Raw genomic sequence first — 15,127 nt, 5'->3', positions numbered from 1 at the left:
TCGCTGCGTATTAACGATGCACACGCGCGTGCGACGATCGTACAGAAGTCCTTCCCCTTTATCGTACGCTCCGAAATTTGCACTTATATATTTGGAGAAATACCTCGCGCGCGGAGCGCGAGAAAGAAATATAAGCTAGTCTATGTTTAGTCTCTCTCTCTCTCTCTCCGCGCATGCAGTCTCACGGTGCACTGCTCTGCACTGCTGCTGCACTGCACCCGTGACTGGTGAGTCGTCGTCGTCGTCGTCGTCGTCGACTCTGCTCAGTCGTGTGTGAAAAACATATATTTTTGTTCATACATATATAAATGTATACTGTATTGTATATCGAGCACGACGGGCGCGTATATAGAAGGTGGCGACTCCGCTTCGAGCGGCTGCGATCGACCGCGGCCGTGCACTGAACTAACTAACGGCGATGTTTGCGAATATATATACCTATATATTGTATCGCTGATATCAGTGCGCGACACTGCACGCGGCCCGTACATACAGTCGTGTTATCTTGCCTATACAGGGGGACTCGCTATAGAGGGGGGTGGGGGGAGTCGCGGCGCGAGGGGACTCGAATTTTCGTATAGTTCGCATATAACGGCCCTCCCGCCCCTCTCCCTCTTCTCCCGCTGCTGCTGCTGTTGTTGTTATTTGCGGAGTCTTTGCAGTTTGTCGACGGCGGAATAACACGACGGATGCTGACATCTGACGGGCGAGAGTCGAAGTATTTCGTTGCGCAGCGATTATGAAGCGACTGATGGGTTGTTGTCTTATCGGTCGAGGGGGTCCTATGATGATATAGTCCAGTGCACTTATCTGAAAAATGCCTGTTTTTGGCAAAAATTACTAACAGTAAACGGCCTACACCACCTTGTAGAGGGTGTCCGTGGGAACATCTGGACGAAAATGGCCGCGATTTGGACTTGAACTTTTTTTGTTATTAACAAAAAACCACAAAATTTGAGTGCCACTTTTGGTTTTTTTAATATATTTCGAAAACTATAGCAGCTAGAGCGATGCTCCCGAGAGAGAAAATGTAGGAAATTTAATCACCTTTCCAACGAATTTGATTACGACCCGATCGGATAAGTAGTTTCCGAGAAAAATGGAAAAAAGTGCGGAAAAACGTGGTTTTTGGCCAAATTTTCGAAAATTCATAGCTCCCTCAATTTTTGGATTTAAGAAACGAAATTTTGCACAAAGATAGTTCTTATCACGTAGAACAACTGTGCAAAACCCGAATTCTGTGCGACTTATAGTTTTCGAGTTATTCAATTTGCAATTTTTTCTTGCGAAAAATCATGTCCTCGGTTATTCGTTGAAATAATCTTTTAAAATTAACTTATCGACTTCGTTCCAACGAATTTAGAAACTTTAATGTATTACCTTTAAAACCCATACCCGACCTGTTCGATCCAACGCGAAAAAGTGTGAAAAAAAACGTTCGCAAAGTTGGCGAATTTTTGCGCAATTCCGCTCGCTCGGGCAGTCGGGCGGTCAGAGTGGGGGAACCAAGCGCCGGCGGGGAACACTGGGCAGCAGGCAACACAGCTTCCCCGCCGGCGCTTGGTTCCCCCACTCTGACCGCCCGACTGCCCGAGCGAGCGGAATTGCGCAAAAATTCGCCAACTTTGCGAACGTTTTTTTTCACACTTTTTCGCGTTGGATCGAACAGGTCGGGTATGGGTTTTAAAGGTAATACATTAAAGTTTCTAAATTCGTTGGAACGAAGTCGATAAGTTAATTTTAAAAGATTATTTCAACGAATAACCGAGGACATGATTTTTCGCAAGAAAAAATTGCAAATTGAATAACTCGAAAACTATAAGTCGCACAGAATTCGGGTTTTGCACAGTTGTTCTACGTGATAAGAACTATCTTTGTGCAAAATTTCGTTTCTTAAATCCAAAAATTGAGGGAGCTATGAATTTTCGAAAATTTGGCCAAAAACCACGTTTTTCCGCACTTTTTTCCATTTTTCTCGGAAACTACTTATCCGATCGGGTCGTAATCAAATTCGTTGGAAAGGTGATTAAATTTCCTACATTTTCTCTCTCGGGAGCATCGCTCTAGCTGCTATAGTTTTCGAAATATATTAAAAAAACCAAAAGTGGCACTCAAATTTTGTGGTTTTTTGTTAATAACAAAAAAAGTTCAAGTCCAAATCGCGGCCATTTTCGTCCAGATGTTCCCACGGACACCCTCTACAAGGTGGTGTAGGCCGTTTACTGTTAGTAATTTTTGCCAAAAAATATCTATTTGCACTGGACTAATATGCTAATTTAATAATTCATGTACCCTTTTTTACTTTCGATCGAATGTTGCGTTTTTTTGAAAGTCTCGAAGGTAGTTGCAGCAGCGACAGGAGATTTAAATTATAAATTTTCGCAATGAGATTTTTTTTATTACAAGTTGTAACATAATTGAATGAAATTTGAAAATCTTTCATTGCTCAACCATCTAAAATCCATGATTGCATGTAGCATCGAGTTAAAAGTAAACAATGGATATCGTTCTCCTTCGAAAATTGATTATTTTTTTCTAATTCGACGTTATTTTTAGATTGTTTGATAACGTAATTATTTGAGAAAGAGACAATATCATTAAAATGGTATATTCGTAGACCAGCCTTCTGAGTAAATTCATTAGATCGTACTTATCATTAACATTCGAAGTAATTGAAACATGATAATTAGACTAATTTTACTTCTGCAAGGTAAATATCGTTTTTGAAAGATGTATGTAAATTCTGAATAATATTGAATTTTCATACCAGTGATGTTTCTAACGACACGTACATAACTCTTGCACACGTTTACATAGATCATCATTTTTGCATACGTATTGAATCTTTAAAATTTCATGTAAATATGCATACAATACATGTCGAATATATCTCATAACATGAATATTTTAGAAGATTAATGGCAATTTTTGAGATGATTTTATACTTTTGACAGCTATTTTTACACGTCCACCAATTGATTTTAAAAATGAGATATCATATTGTAACAAAATTTTTCGTAACTAAAGGTGTAACATTTGATCATGAGCTTTCTGATTCCATCAACAGATGGAGTCTTGTAAAGTCGCAAGTGGCAAAATGCATCTTTGCAAAGTATAAATTTCGAAGGCTTATTACGATAGTTTGGATAATCTATTTTTTGAATACTAATTATAAAAATGTAAAGTCGATTTTTACAGCGAAAAAAATCAAGAGTATCATCTCAACATGAGGCATTAGCGATTTAATAAGGACGTTGGGGACCTTTGGGTCAAGATGGGCCACGGAGTTGAAACTTCTGGAATTGATAGTTAAAAACCCTTATAATTTTCTCCCGAAATTTCAGCTTCGTTTGTCGAGTTAAATTTTGTAAATTTTAATTTCAAAGGTACACTTTTTAACATGGCTATCATAGGACGATTTTAAGTATAACTAGTGACAAAGATGGAAGATCGTGACCAAATTTCACGTAATTAAAGATGAAGTAAGTACCTTTCAAATGGTATCGGTTATATTGTCTATATTCACGAGCATATTTTGAAGTAATTTTATAAAAATAAAAAAATTTCGCGTTTGTTCTACATGCAATCTGCCACGAGAGTTAAGCAGCAGACAAAAATACTCGTGATAGCATGCGCATTGGCTTTGAGCCTATGATACCACCGACCCGCAGTCAAATCAAGTATTTACCTTCCACTATTTCTTGATAGTTGCTGATTTGAACTCGGTTACGTCCCCAACGTCCTTAACTCTCTTTGTCATATCAGCAAGACTTTGCGTTTTGTCTCGGGCCACCCCATCTGAACTCAGTAAACGAGTAAACGATTGGCGAATAAAAAGGGCTCGTAAATGACTGGGTATGCGATAATTAGTCGGAGCCGATATTTCTAGCCACTTTCGGGAAGAGTCATCTCGCGAGGGGACATTTATCCGCAGATAGCCACATTACATATAGAAGTTTTTTCAAAAATATTTTAAGAATTTATTTGAAATGTTTTAAAGCTGAAAAAACGTTCGTATCAAATATCTCTGGAACATATATTTTTTGAACTCCGATTGGAAAACTATCGATACAAATTGAAAATTATTGATTTAGTCGATAATCCTTGTCCAGTACTCATTCTTTCTTTATTATCATCGCTGACTGAATGATTTCACATCAGTTCTTGGTAAGCGCAACGTGTTCCGTGAAATCGTAACCGATCAGCTTGAGCGCCAGATAACCGGCGGATTTCCGATTGCCCTTGTGAATCAATCCGAATCCGGCCAGAGGTATCAGCTGTTTCGTCACCACGGGCACGGTGTCGACGAAGGGCACCAGACTCTGGCCCACGTCGCTCTTCATGCCGCTCGTCGTCAAGTTCACGTATTGCACCGCTGCGAAACGAAGAAGAATTAAGAGAACAATATTTTTAAACCATTTTTCCACGCTCGTCTCTTTCGTTGTACCTCCGGACGAGTCGACCTTGTTATCTCGATAATCCGTCGGTACGGCGCGATCTTCCACCGAAAATTCCTCGTAATCGCTGTTGGGTCTGTCCTCGCCGCTGACGATCCACTTCTCCTTTCTCGGATTGATCCTGCCGCGTTTGAAGTTGTACTTGTGGCCGCGCGCCGCCAGCTTGATGAAACCGTTCTTGTAAACGAATCGGACGCCGGTCAGCGCGTAATCGTTGCCGAGCTCCACGTCGTCCAGGACGAACGATCTGTTCTCCCAGCCCAGCTGCAGATGGTCGACGCCCACGACGCTCCTCCGGGCGTCCTTGGCCGTGAACTTTTTCCTCTTCCATATTTGGCTCTCGACGTCGATCTGACCCGAGGGCAAGAGTTTGGCTACCTTTGCCTCCATGAATAATAGGCCGAGCTTCATGCGGAAGCGAAGCCCGACTATGACTCTGGCAAAGGGGAACAACGGGGAAGGCGATAACGTTGGAGAAAAATTTTAAAATCGAAAAAAAAAATGAGTCTTACTCGTTCTCTTTCGCATTGGCCCTGACCATGTGGAGATCGATGAAGTGGTCGTGAACTTTGGGCTCGTCGCAGGTGCACAGGCAAATTTCGCAATCGTATAAGTTACCATTGCGCCATTGTTTCAAAGATAACTCCCGTTCTCCGCAGTCCACCGAGCTACCGTAGAAGTTGCCGTCGGCGCTCTCCACGTACTCGTACCTCTGAGGCTGGCCAGGCTGTTGATTAAAAAAAAATTAATTTCAATCGATCGAAGTTCAACGATAAAGATTCGTTATTAATACTTCCCTCCGCGTAACAAACGTTGATCTTCTGATCGAAAGTTTCGCAATTTCTGATCCGATGCTCGCAGCCGCCACGATGGGCCGGGGTGCGAGTGACGCTGTACTCGTGACGCTCGCAGCCCCCCTTGCACTTGTCCCAGTACAAGCCACCGGCACTGGCGTCGTGAATCTGATCGAGGTTCTCCTCGCGCTCGATGTATCTCTGAAGAAATCGGCCGAACTGGATGTAATTGACACCCTCTTCGGGTTCGTCCTTGCTGCAGTCCCAAAAGGAGCGCGAGGCCGTGCTCATGGCTCGCCGAACGGCCGTCACGGCTTTGTTCAACCTTTTCACGTACGCCTGCTTGATGTCGTTGAACTCCGCGGGATTCTCGACTTGAAGAAAAAAAAAAAAAAAAGCACAAACGAAATATTATAACTTTGGCAGTTTTGAAAATTATATTAAAAGAAAAAGTTGAATCTCCACCTCCTTCCTTCTTCGAGCTCACGTCAATAGCGTACACGTCGAGGGTGATGCCCTTGATCTCGGTGGCGCAGAGGGCCAGGAAAACATTGTAAATGATGAGCTGCTGTGGACGGCCTCTCGAGCATACCAACGTGCCCAGCTGCAATAATTATATTGCAACAATGATTTTATTTTTAACTTTCGGCATTTAACCGATTGAGTCCGTGACGGACACATTTTTGATACTTTTTTAAACCGTTGTACTTTTGCTGAAAATGATGTCTAGAGAACTTGCGAGTAAGCATAATCTAAGCATAATTTAATGAACTTTCCGAATCCGGTGTTATATTTTCGATGCCACAAACAGGTCAAAAGTTATGGATGGTTTTATAAAAGAAAAACGTGATTTCGAAAAAAAAAAATTTTCTTCTTTTCAAATTTTTACATGAAAATCTTTTAACTCCTGGCGTCTTTGGTACAAATGAAGCGTTCATGGGTCCTTCTCTTAAAGTTACGATGGTTCCAATTAGTAAAATATGATTTTAAGTACAAAACAAGGCTACTGGAAAACGAAAATATACCCCAGTGGAAATTTAAAAAAAAATAAAGTACATAATAATGTTGTGAACTGTAATAAAAGGTAAAAAAGTGTAAAAAATGTAAGATTATTAACGATTTCGGACATGTGATACGTTTTTCTACACTTGTATTAGTACTTTACGATACTAGTGGCATAAGTGAGACTTTTTGGCACGGCGTATCTTACATTTTTTTACACTTTTTTACTTTTTATTACAGTTCACTACATTAATATGTACCTTATTTTAAAAAAAAATGTCCGCTGGGAATAACTTTTGACCTGTTTGTTATATCGGAAATCCGACACCGAATTCAGGAAGATTCAATGAGTTAACAATCGATCTTTACCAATTTATCGTCGGCCAGTAGATTGAAACTGCCGGGCGACCAGCGATCGGTGCCCACCAGTGCGTGCATCTCCTGCAGCAGACCCGTCACTCCGTTGTAGCCGACCGATCTGATCTGCTGTATGAGATGGTCCTTGGTCGAGGGCAGATAGTGCTTGGCGGTGCTGGAGTTGATATGTCTCTTGAAGGTCTCGAAGTAGTCGTCGATCTTCTCCTTGAACTCGAAGAACTTGTCGAGTTTCTCGGTGGTCGTTTGGTCGGCCTCGCGCCGTCTCAGTTCCTCGAACAGCTCGTCCCTGAAGTCCTGTATGTCCTCGGACATCTCCTCGAGCTTGTCGCTGATTCTGTGGAGAGCCGCGTCGGTGAACTGACTCGGACTGCTGGTGCCGGCGTCCGAGATGTCCTGGACGAAGCGAAACACGAAGTTGAACAGCTCGATGGGATTGCGGATGGAGTTGAGGAGGTCGAAGCCCGTAGAGATGATGTTGGAGACGGTGATGTCGAGGTGCGTATCCGTAGCGCCGACGACGACGGCTAGGAGACAGAAGCTAAGGTACAATTTTGGTTTCATTGTCGAAACGATACTGGTTTGAAAAAAAAGACTACGAAGTAAATTCGTGAAACTCGAGCGTGATGGCATAAAAACATTTATTGGCATGCGTCGCGGTCATTTCGTTCGTTTCGTTCGCGTCATGATAATAATCTTTTTTCTTTGTTTTAAGAACATTTTGAAATCGATACGAATATTTTTTGTAAAAAGCCTACTCAAAGCTTTTCAATTTTCATTTAAATGAATAAATATCTAAAGATACTGGTCGAAAACTGTTACGGTATGTACCATAGCTTTTCCTGCTAAATCTCTTAATTAATAATTGACAGTAGCGGCGATGCGAGTGATTATTTCAACCGTGCACATCATTTATACGCTATTTAATTATACTCGCTCATTTCGCGAGAGAAGAGTACAGTACAGTAGTGTGGCGCTCGTATAGTTATGATGGAATTATTAGCCCCGGCTTTACAACTTGTCGACAACGCCGCTCTTCATTCATTAATCATTTGTTTATGATATGTACGAAGATACGCCGATGGAAAATTGAAACGAACAGGTGCAGATTATATTGGCATTTACTTTGATGTATTTATCGACAGCGATGATTGAGAGTTCGTTTATATAGTTTTTTTTCTCGACCAATTTTTTTTTTTTTGTTTTTGAATATTAATACGAAGAGGTGTATCAAAACTGTGCGCATATTTCTGATTAAAATGGCTTTTCATTACTTTATTTTTTTGGATGGTACATTTTGAAGCGGATCAAAAATCATATTTCAGTAGATTTATACTTTTTTTGATATTTGGCAAATGAATCTGAAAATCCAATCCATTCGATTATACCCGAAACTCGCGTTTCCAATTATTTTTCTCTCTCTTTCTTTTCGAACAATACGCACGAATCGAAACACCCCATAAAAATCAATCCAAAACGCGAATATAAAAAGACGCCGGCTTTTTTGCGCCCACGAATCCAGTGCGCACACAGTGCGCGAGCTTCGAAATAATACAAGGGCCGCTCTCGAAACATAAAGCTCGGTCGAAATTACGAATACACAAAAGGTGTCCTTGATCATCGGGTACTATCATTTTTACGCGGAATACAACGACGAAGCATCGAGAAATAATTTTTCAATTTTCAACGTGCGGACGATAAAATTCAGGCCAATCGATGAACAAGGTTGATTCGTTGAATTAGTGCGTGTCGCGCGCTTGTAGTCCCTCGCTCGCTCGGCGTTGATTAATTAACAGCCGTAACGCCCGCATTACATAGGAACACACATAGAAGCTATATAGCTCGTAATACTGAAACAAAAGCTCGCCGAGTGCGGGGCTTGATGAGCGAGCCTAGGCCAAGAATCAACCTGCTTCTGCCTTCGCACTTGTATATAGGCACTGGTCAGCGCTTTAAGTATAGTTAATAGAGAGAGAGAGGGAGAAAAAAAATTAGGAGAAGAAGAAGAAGAAGGAAAAAACAATAAATACTGCATTAGCCTCGCTCGCGTATAATCGTGCGAACCGAAATTACCCATAGATAAACATCGCGTTTATGACAATGCCTAGGCGCTCTCGCAGCTATATTACAGCATTATTATTCAACCTGGCTAGTTTCAGGCTGGCTGCTGCTGCTGCTGCTGCTGCTGGGAGGGAAAAAAAAGTAGAACGCGAGAGTTGGGCGTGTGTATAGTTAAGTTAGATATCTGTAAATACGTGCGTGCGTATAAGCAGATGCATCGCGTCACCTTTTATAATGCCCGCGGCGCGGGAGAGAGAGAGAGAGAAAAATATCTCGGTCGCGACCATTGCTCGTACAGCTCGCGAAGATTAAAGTTTTTCTCTCTGCATAGTTCATGAGCGTACACGCGACTACATGGATATACGTGTGTGTGTGTGTGTGTGTCTGTATGTGCAATACTCGGCGCGCGTAAACCGCGAGCTAGCCTCTCGCGATCCTGCAATTTTCTATATAGTAGCATATCGCAGCGACGACGACGCGCACAAGTCGCTGCCGAGCTTTCGTCGCTCTCGGACGCGCACACGGCTCGCGCGACCGGTTCGATTTTTATTGCCACGTTTATACGTTCTATATCATGCTATAAGTGTGCAATGAGCATATGAATCTGAAGTATATAGTGTGTGTGTGTGCCCAGCGCAAAACAGGTGTATTATTGCAACGACGTTCGCGGTGTGATGATGCGTCAGCTTGTTTTTGCAAACAACGTCGCTTGCAGTTCGCCGGTACTGCGCGTACTCATGAAGAATCGCCTCGAGCGCGAAAAAACATCGATGACAATGGGACGATCGTCCAGTAATATATAGTACGAATTTCACGGACTATAACTGTATAGTCGCTGGACATTGGTCGGAGTGAATATATGCGAAGAGTCAAGAGCACCGTGTGCGGCAGTATATATATAGCCGATGAATCGGTAATGTATATCGCGCTGCACGCGATGCTTACTTACGTATTATATAGGCATATAGAGTAGTAGCAAATGATCGTCTCGTGCAGCAAAGGATCTCTGCGTTTGTTTATTTTTTTTTCTTATTCTACGCTTTAATTTGAATACGTCCATCGTATGGTGCATCGTGTGTGCATCGTGTGTGTGTGTGTGTGTAATAGTCCTGGGCTGCTGTGCGTGCACGCGCGCGAGTGATCGTTACGTGCCCGCCCGTCCGCATGTTGTATACAGCTGTGGAGGCAGGTAAAAAAAAAATCGAAATCGTCCGGCATATTTACGCGCGCACGGATACAATTATAACTGCGCTCCGCGCGGATCGACGCGACTGCAGTATCTGCACTGCGTGAGGCGTGTAACGCGCGTAAAAATAAAAAAAAAACGGACTCGTATTTACGGCGATGAGTAAACCAATATAACGACGCTAAATAAAAAGGCAATGACGCGACTTTGACTCTAGCTTCTCACGTGCACGCACGTCCCATATTGTATATGTCATGGTGCCACCAAGAATCTCATACATAAAGTGCAGTGATATACCGAATAAGTAATACCGATCGTGCTGTCTACTTAAAGATTGATTTTGGAATCGTATGTATATAGGAGCTCGATCGACGGCTCGAGATGTCTAATTTTATTTTCCCGGAAAAAAACCACATACTCGCTGATACACAAGCTCGAATTTAATTTTCTTTCTATTCGTCACGCGCGAGCGTACACGCGATGCTTCGCGCGCGCCGATTTATATATACACGCGTGTATAGAGCTATATCGTTGTAACTCGCTCGCGCGGAGTGCGACAATAATTGTTTTACAATTTTCCGAGCATAACAATTGTTGTACGCGCATTACGTTACATATATAAGTACTCGAGCAACACACACGCACACACATACACACACAAACGCAGATGTAATGTCACATTATAAGGTAAAGCTTTTTCGGTTAGGTAACGCGACGAAGATTCGCGATTTCTATATACGCATATAATATTGAGCTCGCGCCGCGCCGCTAAACGACTCGGCGCACGAATACACGATATTTAACATATATTAATACCACGACTTTATTATTACCGTCAGTTTTTTTTTTTTTAACTTTCCATTGCGCTCATTAGGGGAAAAAAGAAGAAGAGAAAAAAAATCATCCGCCATTCAGGACGCGACGATAAGATAAAATATTTGCGTGCGTCTCGGGGCTACAGCGCTATATATACGAGCTTGCTGCGCGCGGACCGCGTAAAAAAGATCTCCACGCTCGCGGTAAGCCATTAAACGATAGATTGCTTGGAGTTCGTCATTAGCGTATATTCATGTGTACGATATAGTTCCACAGATCGCTGAGAATCGCGCGAGGGAGAGGCAGCAGCCACTGCCGGGACCCGAACTGGGGAGATAATAAATTTTACGTATTTTCGATATCGCAATACAAAATTTCGAAGCTGGTTCACCAAAAAAAAAAACATCCGCTACTACACGTGTACACGTCTAGGGATATGCGCGTGTGCATCTTGGGCAACGATCGCCACTGGTCAGTAGTAGTAGTAGTAGTGCAGCCGCAGCTGGGAAATGATAGGACACGTCGCCGGCGGTGGTAGCGGCCGCGCGGATCGGAGCTTCGCGTGCCTGCTGGCCGTCTACGCGCTGCACGCCACGATCTTTCACGTGCTCTGCCTCGACGGACCGGCCGACGACGTGATTCGCCGTACCAACGTGCCTCGTCCGGATGCAGCAGCAGCAGCAGCAGCCGTAGTAGTGCTCGTCGTTCCTCCGAAATCTCGGCCGGAAAATGTCACGATTTTTCCGAGACAACGGCAGGTGAATATAATATGTATAATAATTACGATCGAGCGCGCGCCTTATCTCGCTCCATATAACGCGAGCCTTTTTCTAATTCTATTCTCGCGCGATCGAGTGCGCTTGTATGCACTTCACCTACATATTTCCTATCTATATAACTTGATCGTAAGCAAACATTAGATCCTCGTCATTGGGGCTATTTATTATATCTGTGTCTCTTGATTCACGCAGATATTACGGCTGAGCGAATTATTACCGAGTCGAAAAAACTCGACCGCGGACCGGCGACGCGTGACGCTGAAATGCGGCTCTCAGGACTCTTGGTTCAATTGGATCAGCAACGTGAGCATATAAGCATTGATGATATTTTCTCGATTTATAATCGAATAATCGCTGTTTTTTTTTCTTCTCGACAGTACTCGTTCATCGGCGGCATAACGTCTTCCACCTGGGCGGTCATAAGCGGATGCACGATTTTTTTGCTCACCAACTGCGATCGAGACGAGCTTCGCGATCGACGAGTAAACGACAAAGTCGACTCTCGGCTTTGAACGGAATAAATGAGCGACGATGATTCGTCGCTAATGTGCCAGTACCAGAGTATTTTTGCCAGTATATAAAACTATTTCATCGTTGCCACTAAAAGTTATTGCCTCATACTAGCGACTAATGTAATCGTTATGAATTGTTTTTATTGTTAGACGAGTGCGGATTTTATAGCCCCGAACATACGTGTGTAGATAAATAATGCAGGAGTGAAGCTGATTAGTTGAAGCAGCAAAAAAAGAAGTGCAGTTTTATTATGAATATTTGTGAAGCTTGTGAGATGTATAATGATTATTGTTTTACAAATAGTTGATAAACCTTTTTTTTTATACTTAAGAATTCAGAGAAAAGATAATTCTTTGATTTGAAGAATTGCAAAAAATATATAATGCTACAAAATAGATAAAAGGATGGATGAATGTTTCATGTGGTAACAATATAAACATTTTTAATGATTTGATTTGTAGGGATTAATTCTTTTGCATACAAAACTCCAAAATAGAATGATTGTTAGAAAAACATACGTGCAATGGTTATGATAAGCATTTGTAACACACAATTTTTCATGTAAAATTGATTCATGTAGCTTTGAATTATAATAATTATAATATAATATTTAATTATGTACACAAAAAATAGTTTTCAATAAATATTTTTTTATCGTGATTGTTGTAATGAAAATAGTAATGATTCATGAACGTCGATATTCAAATTGTGGTCACGAAAACAAGCATTTTTAAATTTAAATTTTTAAGACTGAAAAATTTCAAATACGCAAGGAACATTTCTAAAAATTAATTCGATATTTTTCCTCGTTATTAGGATGCTGTAAGTTTATAAAATTAAATTAATTGAAGCATTGACTGCTACGCTAGAGTTTGAGCGGAATGAGTAGAATTTTTGCACAATTAGTTTCATTTACTACTTGTTCATGTTTAGAGTTCTTATGAAGCTTGAATAAATACTTGAAAGAGCACAAAGACTGTCGAGCGAAAAATTCTAATGGAAAAAAAATTTGGGCTGACTTTCTTTCATTTTTTTTTCAAAATATTTTTCAATTTTAAGGAGATGACGAAAGTAGCCGAAAATCCAATTTTCAATCTCATTTTCTGAAATTTTGACTGGTTATTACTTCGAAAAACGCAATGGTGTCTCATCAAAATGAAACTTACCAAAGAAAGACTAATATTAGAAAAATATTCATTAGAAGTTTTAAAAAACTAGATTGAAAATTTTATTTTTAAGTTGGCTTCAACATCCCTTTAATGAAAAATGATTGCTTACAAAACAAAATGAAATTAGTATTTAATCTAATTCAAATATTTATATCTTTCTTAATCAAACGTACAGTTATAGCAAGATAACTATTGTCATAACATTAACAGAACGCATTCGAGGTAAGTACATTATTATATACATTCAATTCACGCTTTGCTTCACTATGTACAATAAAAATTTAATTCGTATCTCTTTTTAATTATACTTTTGTTAGCTTAATTAAGCATATCTCGAAGGTATTAAAGTATTAAAATTAGTACATTTAAAACGATTACAAAATACTTAACGTTCGGTTTCATTTTTGATTTTTGATTTTGGCTGATAACGTTCAAAAATTTTTAACTCAATAACCATCAACTTTACGAGAAAAAGTTATAGAACAAAAAGTTTTTAAAATTGATCAAACAACACGCTTGATTTTTTTCCGAATTTTTGGAACCATTTTTGGATTTTTGGAAAAGTGGTCATATCCAAAAATCCAAAAATCGCTCCGAAAATTCTGAAAAAAAATTCACACGTATTTTTTAATCAATTCTAAACACTTTTTGTTCTATAAAATTTTTTCCTCAAATCCTTCGTTTTCGAGTTAAAAATTCTAGAAGTTTTTTTTTCATTTTTTCGCGTTCGACCACCATTTTGTTTGATTAAACATTTTTTTTCGAATCGGAACCCCTCTAACTTTTAGTTTAGACATCGAGGACGCGATATTTGTACGAAAACCATGAGATTTTAAATGTTTTCCGTTTGGAAAATCAAAAAATAAAAAATATTTTTTTCAAAATCACGCTTTTTTGGATAAAATCAACCATAACTTTTGACCGGATTATTTTTTAAAAAATCTGAGCTTAGATTCTAAAAGGGCATTAAATTTTACATAAGAACAGGCTACTTGCATATTTTTTTTACCCCTTTTTCATCAAAAATACAGCGAGCGTAATGAGTGTCAAAAAAACGTCCTCTTGGGACTTAATGGGTTAAACGTCGATGAAATCTATGTATCGTTAAATTGTACCTACCTAATACTTACCTCGTTCCTGGTGTGTTTCTTATCGTTAAATTATCGTTAATTTGCCCTTATCTTAAACTTACCTCGTTCCTGGCGTGTTTCTTCGTTTGCCAATGTGCATCTTGTACATCCGTTACGATCGTTTGCATCCATTTACCAAATCCAGCCCGTTGCGAACGTGCGTATCCAAGAAACGGAGTAGCCGCTCGACACGGCCGTGTGGCTCCTTTCGAGCTTGGCACAGCTGCGTTGTATATCCCTGGACCGTTTAAGCCGTGTGCAGTGCCGTGCACGTTGCTGCGTTCGTGTTGGTGCCCATTGCACCACCCGACCCAACAAGAAAGGTCCTTTTTTGCAGCAGCAGACGAAAATTTTTCCCACTGTCGGGAAAAACAGAGGCGTTTATCGTGCAATTTTAACGAAAACAACGATCCGCGTTGGGCTTGGTGGGTTACTTGGGGTTACTTGGGTTACTTGGTTAGTATCTGAAATTGATGAAACTGATGTCTTATATTATTATATTTGAATCAAAAGTCAAATCATTTAGAGCTTTTACAGAACTTTCCACGGATGCAAATGCTATTCATACGGCACAACACATTACTATAATCTTCAGCGCCTGTGGAAAGACTGTTTTCAACATGCTACATTATTGGACCTCCCAAAATGAAATCGATTGTCACAAACAATGTTTGAGAAGCGAGTCCTCTGTAAAGCCAATAGCACAAAACTTTTTTGTAAAAAAAATATATCATTTTATTTTTATATTTTCTATTATTATAATAATTTAATACTTAGATGTTTAATACTTAGATATTAATGAAAATAAATAAATTATATAAATAAAAGACATTTTCATGTCATCT

The 15,127-nt window shown here is 40.4% G+C and overlaps 2 protein-coding genes across 6 annotated transcripts; one reads left to right on the top strand and one right to left on the bottom strand.

The window, feature by feature from the left end:
• Positions 1-4,036: 4,036 nt before the first annotated feature.
• Positions 4,037-7,192, bottom strand: LOC106656888. The gene is made up of 6 exons (XM_023462114.1): positions 6,623-7,192; positions 5,717-5,855; positions 5,255-5,625; positions 4,970-5,184; positions 4,448-4,893; positions 4,037-4,375 (listed from the first exon to the last, which is right to left on the bottom strand). Exons 1-6 carry the CDS (start codon positions 7,190-7,192, stop codon positions 4,158-4,160), a joined length of 1,959 nt encoding a protein of 652 aa, XP_023317882.1. The 3' UTR covers positions 4,037-4,157.
• Positions 7,193-9,165: 1,973 nt separating this feature from the next.
• LOC106656996 lies at positions 9,166-12,590 on the top strand. Of its 5 annotated transcripts, none has more exons than XM_023462063.1 (5): positions 9,166-9,602; positions 10,750-10,894; positions 10,960-11,449; positions 11,663-11,773; positions 11,848-12,590. In XM_023462063.1, exons 3-5 carry the CDS (start codon positions 11,201-11,203, stop codon positions 11,980-11,982), a joined length of 495 nt encoding a protein of 164 aa, XP_023317831.1. In that variant the 5' UTR covers positions 9,166-9,602; positions 10,750-10,894; positions 10,960-11,200; the 3' UTR covers positions 11,983-12,590. The 5 variants fall into 5 exon arrangements, with proteins under 5 accessions (XP_023317831.1, XP_023317834.1, XP_023317833.1 ...); XM_023462065.1 differs by lacking the exon at positions 9,166-9,602 and adding an exon at positions 9,613-9,699; XM_023462064.1 differs by lacking the exon at positions 9,166-9,602 and adding an exon at positions 9,622-10,562.
• Positions 12,591-15,127: the final 2,537 nt, after the last annotated feature.

The sequence above is a fragment of the Trichogramma pretiosum genome, unplaced genomic scaffold, assembly GCF_000599845.2.
Source record: "Trichogramma pretiosum strain Unisexual culture from Peru unplaced genomic scaffold, Tpre_2.0 scaffold20, whole genome shotgun sequence".
NCBI classification, from domain to species: domain Eukaryota; kingdom Metazoa; phylum Arthropoda; class Insecta; order Hymenoptera; family Trichogrammatidae; genus Trichogramma; species Trichogramma pretiosum.
Note: the sequence above shows the minus strand (reverse complement) of the source record. Positions and strands in the feature narration are given on the sequence as shown.

Bases quoted from the DNA above. Each gene is read 5' to 3' on its own strand.
- LOC106656996 (XM_023462066.1), top strand. From the start codon at position 11,201: ATGATAGGACACGTCGCCGGCGGTGGTAGCGGCCGCGCGGATCGGAGC. The intron at 11,450-11,662 runs GTGAATATAATA...TGATTCACGCAG, and splicing joins TTTTTCCGAGACAACGGCAG to ATATTACGGCTGAGCGAATT. The intron at 11,774-11,847 runs GTGAGCATATAA...TCTTCTCGACAG, and splicing joins GGTTCAATTGGATCAGCAAC to TACTCGTTCATCGGCGGCAT.
- LOC106656888 (XM_023462114.1), bottom strand. From the start codon at position 7,192: ATGAAACCAAAATTGTACCTTAGCTTCTGTCTCCTAGCCGTCGTCGTC. The intron at 5,856-6,622 runs GTAAAGATCGAT...TAATTATTGCAG, and splicing joins TACTGGCCGACGATAAATTG to CTGGGCACGTTGGTATGCTC. The intron at 4,894-4,969 runs GTAAGACTCATT...CCCCTTTGCCAG, and splicing joins GCCAATGCGAAAGAGAACGA to AGTCATAGTCGGGCTTCGCT.